Source organism: Thunnus albacares, chromosome 2 (genome assembly GCF_914725855.1).
Source record: "Thunnus albacares chromosome 2, fThuAlb1.1, whole genome shotgun sequence".
NCBI lineage: Eukaryota > Metazoa > Chordata > Actinopteri > Scombriformes > Scombridae > Thunnus > Thunnus albacares.
In genome coordinates this window covers 32,289,713-32,301,315 of record NC_058107.1, presented here as the reverse complement: position 1 = coordinate 32,301,315, position 11,603 = coordinate 32,289,713, and the positions used below count along the sequence as shown (strand labels likewise).

The 11,603-nt window shown below is 37.5% G+C and overlaps 1 protein-coding gene across 1 annotated transcript; it reads left to right on the top strand.

Moving 5' to 3' along the window:
* The first annotated feature begins 9,232 nt into the window (after positions 1–9,232).
* Positions 9,233–11,255, top strand: LOC122966730 (nuclear factor 7, brain-like). Its single transcript, XM_044331038.1, has one exon. The coding sequence runs from the start codon at positions 9,357–9,359 to the stop codon at positions 10,764–10,766; it is 1,410 nt and encodes a 469-aa protein (XP_044186973.1). The 5' UTR covers positions 9,233–9,356; the 3' UTR covers positions 10,767–11,255.
* Positions 11,256–11,603: the final 348 nt, after the last annotated feature.

Below are 11,603 nucleotides of genomic sequence, written 5' to 3'. Positions count from 1 at the left end.
ACCTCCTCTGTCTCCATGGTGAAACAAATGAGGTTCCTTCCTTGAGGGATCATTGAGGAGCATCTGTGTGTGTGTGTGTGCATGTGTGTGTGTGTGTGTGTGTGTGTGTGTGTATAACTCCAGGTGTCTTTTGCAGATCATGTTGTCAGGTAGCGCTGCCTGTTTCATCCCTGCTGTCTTAAATACTCTGTTGTTTGTTTTTACACATCTGCCTGCCAAGCTGCACACCTGCTGCGTCAGAATAATCACACACACACGCACACACACACACACACATAATGTACACAAACACAAATTATCTTTAATTGGAGGGACAATCTCAGCTCATTTGTTCAAATGAAAAAAATGTATTTAGTTGTTTAGTAGATATTCCTCTGGGCGGTCTGTTTTACAGCAGTCTAAGATGCCGTGATCTTATTCATTGCTTGAGTTTGTTTTATATATGTGAGTGTGTGTGAGAGTTTGTTTTGTTCTTCAGAGTTACAGTACTAAGCTAAACCTAAGATAGTGTATCGCCGTTGGCCTTGGTTTACATGTCGCAGCACTCATCTGAAAAAAAAAAAAAAAGATAATAATCTGAAGCGAAAGCTGTTGAATAATTCAGCCATGTTTAAAAAGAATAAACTATGATCCTGCATGAATATGACCTGTTTAATCCCCAAAGAGGCTCCCACTTTCTCGCTTTCTTTCTCCATTCTCCTCTTTACTTCAGCCCGCTCCACTGTAAATGATGGAGGGCTCTTTCTGTGTTTCATTTTTGTAATTCATCAAAATACTTTACTCTCATCAAAACTTACCAGTTGTTTTGCAAATTTGTGCCATTTCCTACATGACTTCTTACCTTTTTCTGAGGCATACTGGATCATATATCTTGTATGTAGCCACTAGTTTTAGTTAAACATCAATCATCAATGTATTTAGATTTATTTGAAAAAGGAATATCAGAAAGCTGCATTATTGGTATTGCACATACATTATATGGCCAAAAATACATGGACAACCCTGCGATAACTGATTAAATAAGGGGATAACTGCACATTTTCAGACTGTCTGGCTGCTGGAAGGCATTAATTATGTTGCACTCAGTTGTAACACAGATACTGACAGAAGTAGTTGTTGTCTAAAGATCGAAAAAGAGCTGAAGAGAGAGAAGTTCAATCCCTTCTTCCGTTCTCACCTCTGCATGCCTGATCAATCATTGCATGAAGTGGGTGTGAATGTGGGATTACCAGTTTCAGAAGTTTACAGAATGGACACCGTGGGAAAGGTGTGTGTGTGTGTGTGTGGGGGGGGGGGGGGGGGGGGGGTCAGGTGTTGACACTGAGTCAGGTGTTGTTCATGCCAAAGTTTGTCGGATGTGTGTCAAGTTACAAAACTGAAATTGTCTTCTGCATCTGACAAATCAAATGACACTTGCTCTGATGAGAAAATGCAGTTTAGACTTACACAATCATCAGTTCCCCTTACCATTTAGTCTGTAAATTCCACATCTGAGATGAAGAAAAGAAAGGAAGGTAAAAGTAAAGAACGGATGGAAGTGACTAGATGTGAAATGAAGTTAGAGGTCATACTGATTTACTGCGTGTCTCCTGTTGAGCCCACTCTCCTCTTCTTCTCTGCTCACTCCGTTGATGACAGAGGAGGCTCTTCTGCAGCTCAGTGCATGTCGTAGGCGCAGAAATGTGACCTCAACACACGCTGAGCCCATCAACAGCTCCAGATGCATCGACAGTCAAGAGCATTAACTCATCTGTGAACTTCTGACCCCTGCTGATGAGCTGTGTGGAGGTGCAGAGGGAGAGACTTTACATCAAACTTTAATGCTGATAGCAACATGATATAAGATGATAACGAGGCTTAACATAATGGAGTGAAATGAAACATAATGCAGAGCATGACACAAGGCAGCACAGCGCCGTGCAACAGCAGAGATAAAAGGGCGCCACCTGCAGATAGTCAGCTAGTAAACAACAAGAAAGAAAAAACTTCACATTTTTACTTTTCATGTTTGAGTGGGAGCACCAGAAACAGCAGCAAGAACTTATCAGAGCCAGATTTTAAACAGAATTTTGAAACAAATTTTGGAGTTTTGGATATGGATTTTATCAAGCAAAGGTGTGATGGAAATAAATTTTGAGCACAGCTACTGAGGTGGACAGAAGAGTCAGTGCTCAAGGTTTTCAGTTAGCTCCAGATGAAATGAGTTACAGACGGGTCCCCGTGGTAATAAATCATGAACACCAGACTTGAATGATAAGATTCCTCACCTTCACCTTCTGTCCTACTGTACGAGCAGTCACAAGCAGATCAGAAGCATGAACGTGTGTTTTTTTTTCCCATAAAATCTAGAAGGGATCTGCAGGCTCTGAAATTTTCAATTTTCCTCTGTGGCTTAATGTGATTTTGTATAAAACAGGGTATAAGAACATCTAGAGTTTCTTGATTAGATTATTTATGTTTATGTATATGTATATACTTATAGTCATAGTTATAGTTATTTTTATTGATTTGAAGATTAATCTAAATAAATATATACATTTGAATTAACTGGAACACAAGCATGCTACTTAAGGAAATGGAAACAAAGGTTATTGCAAAGTAAAAACATCCCCTGGTCCATGTCAGTGATGGTGAAGTGAAGCTAAAGGTTTTACATGACGGGAGAAGTTGCCGAGGCTGCCCCCGAAATCATGATCAGATTTTATTAAATACATTTTTTATACAAGGCCCCAAATGCAGGATGCACAGTGCTGGAAAAATGCAAATGTAGGGATTTCAATATAGGAAATAGTGCTGAAATGAGCAGCTGATTTATTATTAAAGTAATTTATCAAGTAAATATTTAAAAAGTGTGAGTCGTCTTGGTTTTCTCAGTTTCATATAACTGTAAATTTAATACCACTGTGTTACTGTTGACAAGACAAAAGACATGTATTGAATTTTTTTGTTTGAAATGTGCAATATAAACATTGTTTTGTTATCTACTATTATATATAATGTTTTTTTATAGTATTATATAAGGCATTTGTCATTATTTTCAACAATTTTTAGACAAAACAATAAGAATTCATGAAGTTTTTCCATAAATTATCCAAGATCCAGATTCACAAGTAATAAAAAAATGCAAGTTCCACTACACGTAATGTTTTTTTCCTTTGCCAAGTCCATCATTTTCTAAGTCAGAACGCCTATAAAAATAGAAAACTGAGTGCACTCTCTGTCTTATATTGTGCTTTACGTCATGATTTGAGAAAGGAGGTTTTTCAATCGTACCGAAAGTGATTGTGATTACATTTTGTTGGAAGACAAAACACTTCAGTATTGTCAGATTATCATGGGCAATGTGTGGACACTAAGCAAAAAAATGTGTTAGCTGTCATGTTGTTGTGTGTTTCTTGTATTTGAGAATATGTACATATACTGCATAGTATGAAGTATGCAATAATGATCAACATGTCAAGAGGATGTTCTTATTTATTTTTAAATTTAATTCATACACTAATATATAATATATTCATCATAATTTTTTTAAAGTTGATTGTTTAAAGTATTTTTCACCTGTGAGACTTTACTGGTAATGCTGTTGCTATGGTTACCTGCAGTTTAATGCACCTCGTGCTCTTATATACCATGTTAGATGCGTCCTGACATATGATTTTAACCAACAGACATGTGTTTCCAGTTGCCATGGCAGGTGCTTCAGGTGACAACACTGGAAAAATAATCTTTTCATGACACTGTAAGAAAATCTCAAGTACAAGTAATCAGGTGCTTGTACTGTACATACTGATTCATATCATTATCATATTCATTCCACACAGGTTTCCTTCACTGGAGCCAGCAGGGAGGTCAGCAGCTATGCTAGCAGTGTGTTAATGTACCCGAGAGCTACAGAGAGCTGGCCTCAAGGCCTCTGGACCACATCAATAATACAGCGCACAGGGCCAATAGAAGCCAATCAAATATTCATTTATCACCCCTCCTCTCTTTGTGTTTCTTACAGGTCTGGCTCTCTCTGGCTGGCCTTTAACTCACTGAAAACACACACACACACACACACACACATATTTTATAAAGTCTCTGTTCACATCTATCCCCTTAACCCTCAGTGCTCCTGTATTCAGAGTTCCTGGGGGAGTGTTTGAGTTATGTGTTACATGGAATGAGAGCTCCATTTGGGGTCAAATACAGAACAAGGTCGCCATATTGCTGAGGAAAGGCTGTCTGGTTCTGATGTTTGAGCACACATACTGTACATACAGTGTAGTCTTTTCTGTAGTGCGAGTACTCACCTGCATGTGCACTGATAGCAGTGTCCCTGCACTGAGAAACAATGAGAGGAAAACAGTTCATGTAAAAGCTGATATAGTAGATCTCATTTCTTTTACTGCGATGAGGTGCAGTGAAACATCACTGGAACAGGTTTCAGGTGTTTTTTGATGTATTTTAGTGATTTTTTCTATAACTGTAAACAGAAATTTCACGGCAGATGAAAAACTTGTTTCTGTTGACCTCCAGTGGTGAAAGTTGATAAGCAATTTTTAATGAAGTACATGAATTGTGGTGACTGAAATGTGATATTCACAGTGGTAGGAGAAGTATTTAAATCCTTTTAAGTAAAAGTACCAATACAGCAATGTAAAAATACTCCGTTACAAGTAAAAGTCCTGCATGAAAAATCCCACTTAAGTAGAAGTACATAAGTATTAGCAGCTAAATGTAGTTAAAGTATTGCAGTAAAAGTAGTGGTTTCATCTCTCTGACTGATATATTATTATATATGACATCATTAGATTATTAATACTGAAGCATCAGTGTTAGAGCAGCATGTTACTGTTGTAGCTGCTGGAGGTGGAGCTAGTTTCAACTACTTTATATACAGTTAGCTAGTTTAGTCCAGTGGTTTCCAACCTAGGGGTCAGGCCCCTCCAAAGGGTCACCAGATAATTCTGAGGGGTCGTGAGATGATTAATGGGAGAAGAAAGAAGAAAAAACAAAGTTCTGATACACAAATCTGTTTTCAGTTTTTGGACTTTTTCTCTAATCTTTGATTTTTGGTGAAATATTGGATTAAGCCAAAAAGGTTTGAAACCACTTGTTTCATCTTTAACAATGTGTTGTATTTTAAAAGCTTGTTATATTATCCACTGTGTCAAATCTTCATCTGAAAAGTAACTAAAGCTGTCAAATAAATGTAGTGGAGTAGAAAGAACAATATTTACCTCTGAAATATAATGGAGTGGAAGTATAAAGTAGCATCAAATGAAAATAGTCAAGTAAAATACAACTACATCAAAATTATGCTGAAGTACATTACTTGAGTAAAGTTACTTTCCACCACTGGATATTCAGTGTTTATGTACAAAGTAGTCATCTGACTGATTTAGTAAAAAGCATTTCCAGTATGGACATGCTGAAGAATATTGCGAACATGGTAAAAGTTCCTGAAAACAATCTGGAAAATATTTTAGCAATACAGCTCAATATTCATCAGTAATTCAGACACTTCTTGTTGTTCTTTGCTGAAAAGTCATGCTTTTTTTTAACTTAGAATCCATTCAGCAGATTTTTAAAAGATGCCAGAAGGAAACTTTAGGAATCACATGCACACAAAAAACAATACTGAAAATGAATTATATATTTTAAATGTATTTTCTTTATGACAGATTCAAAGTGTCTTAAAACCAATACGGCTGATTTTTAGAAAGTCCAGGCAGGATATTTGTGAGCTGTGAACAAAAATCCTTATCTTGAACATTCAGTCTTATCTTGGACTTAAAGTCACAAGTTTAGCAAACACTGAGATCAGCTAATTCAATAAAACATGTGAGTGTAAATGAAAAAGTGAGCAGATTATGTTAAGTGCATTTAGGGGGATGCTTGTGTGTTTGAAAATGTTATTCAATTTGTATTCTGTTACCATTAAAAACTGTCAGGACAAACATCAGTTTGATGAATAAAGACTGATTGATCTCATGAATATACTTATCAGTATAGTAATGAACTGCAAAACTGCATTTTGTCTTACCTACATTTTATATTCATATACAATATATTTACATTTGGACACTTATGGAATATGGAAAATGTACAAATTATAATTAAACACAAATTCAAATATAGACACAAACTCATTGATGTTTCTTCACAGCATACAGTAGATAAATGCCTTGTTGAGAGTTTAATATCAGTGTTTTTTTGTCATCTGTTTTTCAAACAGTTTCTCTGTCGTCACTGTGACCTGAAGTGTATTTAACTTTGTGATGCAGTAAACATCAGCCACATTAATGTCTGTGTTTACATTTTTCACATTGTCCAGGGTCCAAAATAAACTGGAAAGTCTGAAGGACAAGTTGGTTTTAGGCCAAACTTTTGTTTTTATTACCATTAATGATTAACCAATGAAAGAGGTGGATGAGGCTGAAAGTAGATTCTGACATTGTTGAACGGAGCCACATCTCCTTAACAGAGTTAAGATCTCTAACTGAACAACACTCACTTGGAGGACTGTCAGAGGCGAGCTGAAGGGAAAATAAAAATTGCTGAGTCTTTCATCTGAGAATAATTTGCAAAAAGGAGAAAATGGCTGAGAAAGATGCTCTTCTTGAAAGTTTCCTGAGTTGCTGATAGACCATGACAGGGTATGAGATCTCTGCTGGAAAACACTTTTGAAAGTTTCCTGAGTTGCCATGTGTGCTCAGAGACTTTCAGAGATCCTGTGTCTCTGAACCACAGCTTCTGTTCAAGCTGCCTGCAAAAGTTCTGGGAACAAGCTGAAAACAGAAACTGTCCCATTTGTAAAATAAAATCTTCAAAAGAAGATCCAGGAGTGAACTTTGCACTGAAGGAACTAGCTGACTCTTTTGCTGGCAGACAGAAAGCTGAATCATCTGAGACAGAAAAAGGACAGAAGAAACTGATGGTGGTGTGTAGCAAACATGATTTGTTGTTGAGGGTCACAGATATTGTTTTTCTTATTTTTGTGCAAAAACATGAAAACCTGAACCGTTGTTCTCATCTGAAAATCATTTTTTGAAAGATGTTGAGCCATTCAGGGTTTAGTTATTTTCTGTTTGTCCAATATTTATTAATGATTTAACTCCTGCTGTTGATTTTACGCTTATGTTTCAATAGATTTGAACAGAATATTTACTTATGTTGTTAAATACTCTGATTCTGCTTTCTTGTCTTTCAAAAATAGATTGTGCGTAAGTTAGTTGTTTCACCTCTTAAAATAAAGTGAAGTAAAATAAAAAATAAAAATACAGTAAAAAATACAAAATGCTGAAACTGTTTCACATCATCAAGAGACAAACTTTACAAATCAAAGCTGTTAATTATCCTGGTTATCAGCATCTTGTTTTCAGTCAAACAACATTGTATAGTAGTATATATCCACTGTACTGAATGCTTTGATTGATTCAGTTTTGTGACAGTTTCAGTCGTCAGATTTAGATTTTTATATTTTTTGGGTCTTTTGATGAGTTATTTCAGTTGTGAATCTGTTGTTTTATTCTTTGGAAACAAGTGTTTTAATATAGTTTTATTTTAATTCAGTGTTTAATTCTGACAGTGCTTCTGCATACTGTGTGTGTCATTTTGGTGATGTATACATGGATTGATGAACTGCAATGTTGAGATGATGATCAGCATAAAATAAACAAACACAAATACAATTTAATTTAATTAGTTGAACCAACTGAATCAACTATATTTTATAAAATGTACATCTGATGGATGCTGCTTGTCATGATGTATATCATATGTGTGTTGTTATGTACTTTGGTTAGACTTTTATTTCACTACCTTTAAGCCAAGACATGTACCACTAACATAATCCCATCATCCATGATAACCTTATCATGTTTAGTACCTTTCTGCTTGTTTCACTGTCAGAACGCTAAAGCTACTATAGAAATTGCAAAATTTGGAATCATGCAATTGTTAAGTTGTAAATACTTTGATTAATGAAGTAACCGTATTCAGGAACTATGCCAGCCTGCCTGTGGACTGGGGGGGACTGACCTTGCTCCCCCAGAACTCTGCAACCCCTGGCATTGGCTAGGATGCACCTGCTGTTTGCTGTTTTGCTGTTTTAAGCTGATGTTTTTAAGCTGTTTTAGGCGGCTCTTTAAGGCTGCTTGATGCTGCTTGCTGGTTTTTCTTGCTTTCTGCCATGCCGGTGGAAAGCTTGCAGTTTGCTAGTCTGAAGATGTGACTCAGAGCATCTTCTGAATCTGGAGTCATGAGTTGAGGATCAAGCCCAGGAGAGCATGAGAGCATAAATCAGGAGCTCTCTTCCAATGGAACCTTTTCAAGTCCAGACCGGCCTACTCACTCATTATTACCAGATCCAGACTTTTCACCCCACCACATCGGACTCCATTCTCCGCAAGAAGCCACCCCAGGGAGCAAGCAAGTATTCGTACAAAACCTCCATCAACTTGCTTGAACCCTGGTGCTTTCATGATTTGTAATTTCAATTGGCAATTCTGAACTAAGCTGTGGTACAATTGATTTAACTTGCTGCTTCTCAGGTAACAGTCATTTCATCTGTTTATCAGGTACCAGCTACACAATAGATAACTCTACATCATGCATTCAACTCATTCACTAGCCATAGCCTTGTGTACCAGTTTCCCTTTCCCTCTTGTGTCATGTTTGTAAAATGTTGTAGTGTTTAGTACTTGTACCTGTAGTATTAGTAATAAATGTGTATGTAACTAAAGTGGACTTGTTTGTGTTTTCTTGTGCTTGCATCTCAGTCACTTAACCTTAAAAGACCTATACCCTTGAAAAATCATAATTAAGATTAATAACAATCATAATTCTAATTGACCTCTCTTGTGTGTCCAACAAGGGGACCTACCTACTCTAATATGAGTTATGTCACTGGACAAATAATTTCATGTTGGAGTTGTGCACAATAATAATTCATAATTCTCCCCATAAAATCATAAAGATATTTGAGTGCACAAATTCCTACATTTTATACTCAAGGAAGAAAAAGATGACAGAATTTAGCCATTTCACCTTTTATTTCTCATATATGATGACACTAAAAAGCCTATATATGAGACAAGGATCCGTACTTTACTGAGTTCAGAGTAAAATATTTTACTCTGAGGGACATGCTGGCACCACCATCTGCTGGTGATAAAACTACATAGCATCATTCCCCTCTATTAATAGGAACTGAATGCAGATTTTGACATTGTAGATCAGAGTTCAGACGCCATTACAGGGTGAGAGATCTCTGCTGAAAAACACCCATTTGAAGGACTTTGAGTGATCAAGTGAAGGAACAGTAACTTGGTGAGTCTGACTATTGAAAGATCATTTCGACACCAAAACAAATGGCTGAGAAAGATGTTCTTGAAGGTTTCCTGACTTGCCATGTGTGTTCAGAGACTTTCAGAGATCCTGTGTCTCTGACCTGCAACCACAGCTTCTGTTCAAGCTGTCTGCAAAAATTCTGGGAACAAGCTAAAAACAAAAACTGTCCCATTTGTAAAAGAAAATCTTCAAAAGATTATCCTTTGGTGAACCTTACACTGAATGAACTAGCTGACTCTTTTGCTGAGAGAAAGAAAGCTGGATCATCTGAGATAGAAAAGGGAGAAGAGAAATTGATGGCAACATGTAGTAAACATCAAGAAGAGCCTGAAATGTTCTGGGAGGATGAACAGAGAGTTGTGTGTCCTGTCTGTGAGGTTTCTCTCCACCAGAGTCACAAGGTGGTTCCTGTAGAACAAGCAGTCAGTGACCTGAAGGACCAGCTGAAATCTGACTTAAAGTCTCTGCAGGACAAGAGGAACAAATACAAACAAGTGGAGAAAACATACAATGAAGTGATTCAACACTCCAAGAAGCAGCTGTTGTCCACAGAGAGGAAGATCAGAGCAGAGTTCAACAAGCTCCACCAGTTCCTGAAAGAGGAAGAGGAGTCCAGACTGGCAGCTCTGAGGGAGGAAGAGGAGCAGAAGGGGAAGACTATCAGCAGAGAGATGAAGAGTATTCAGGAGCAGATCTCCTCTCTGTCAGACAGTATCTCTGCTGTCGAAGAAGACCTGCAGAAACACAACGTGTCATTCCTCAACAGTTATAAACCCACTCAGACCAGAGCCAGAGACCAGTGCTCACTGCCAGATCCACAGCTGGTCTCAGGAGCACTGATAGATGTGGCCAAACACCTGGGCAACCTGTCCTTCAGAGTCTGGGAGAAGATGAAGGAGAAGGTCCACTTCAGTCCTGTCATTCTGGACCCAAACACTGCCAGCCCCTGGCACTATCTGTCTGATGATCTGACCAGTGTGAGACGTGGAAACACAAAGCAGCAGCTCCCTGATAATCCAGAGAGAAACACTAATTATGCCACTGTTCTGGGCTCTGAGGGCTTCAGCTCAGGGAGGCAGCACAGCTGGGAGGTGGAGGTGGGAGACCATCCTGGCTGGAATGTGGGTTTGGTTAAAGAGTCAGTTGACAGGAAGGGAAAGTGTCTCCCCTCACCAAAAAATGGAATCTGGTGTTTAAAGCATCACAGTGGAAAATGCACTAATGGAGATGGTAGGACTGTCAGAGTGAAGAAGAGTCTCCAGAGGATCAGAGTTCAGCTGGACTATGACAGGGGGGAGGTGTCCTTCTACGACCCTGAAGACATGACTCACATCTGCACTCACAGAGACACTTTCACTGAGAAACTCTTCCCTTATTTCAGTGTTGGACCAGCTGGTGGTGCTAAAACCACTGATATCAAAATCTGTTAAACTGAGATTTCTCTGTGATGTTCAGGAGGTGTGTGTGTGTGTGTGTGTGTGTGTGTGTGTGTGTGTGTGTGTGTGTGTGTGTGTGTGTGTGTGTATTATCAAGTGAAAAACATTTAAACAGATAATTAAGGCTGTTTGTTAGATCTCATTAGTCTGGTTAGAAGTTGTTGAGCAGATTTTGTTCAAGTTAAGTGATTCTATTTTTTAATTGTCATCAATTTTAGTTTGTAAGATTTCTGGATCTTCTGATGAGTTATTTCAGTTTTGATCATGTTTTAATTTCATTTTTTACACTTTAAACTCAGAGTCTCAGTGGTTCAGTGTATCAAAAATCATTCTGGCTCTGATTGATTATTATTTGTTCTTCAACAGAACTGATTTGTTGTTGAGGGTCACAGATATTGTTTTTTTCTTGTTTTCATGTAAAAACATGAAAACGTAAACCATTGTTCTCATCTGAATTTTTGAAAGATGTTGAGCCGTTTAGGATTTAGTCATTTAGTCAACTCCTGCTGTTGATATTAAGCTTACTTTGTGATGGATTTCAACAGAATATTTACTTATGTTGTTAAATACTCTGATTCTGCTTTCTTGGCTTTCAAAAATAGATTTAGTGTGTAAGTTAGTTGTGTCACCTCTTAAAATAAAGATGAATTCACAAGAAAATATGGATACAAAATGTTGAAATTATAAAAGATATCACTAAATAATCTGATAACTTTGAAAGTTCAAAGTTTTGTGAACATTTTAAAGTTTGAATGGCGTCTGTAGGATAAGGGACGTCCAAGCAGTTGAGTGTCAAAGTGACACTAGTTCCAAATTAGTTGGACGGTTCGT

Coding starts and splice junctions, on each gene's coding strand:
- LOC122966730 (XM_044331038.1), top strand. CDS start 9,357: ATGGCTGAGAAAGATGTTCTTGAAGGTTTCCTGACTTGCCATGTGTGT.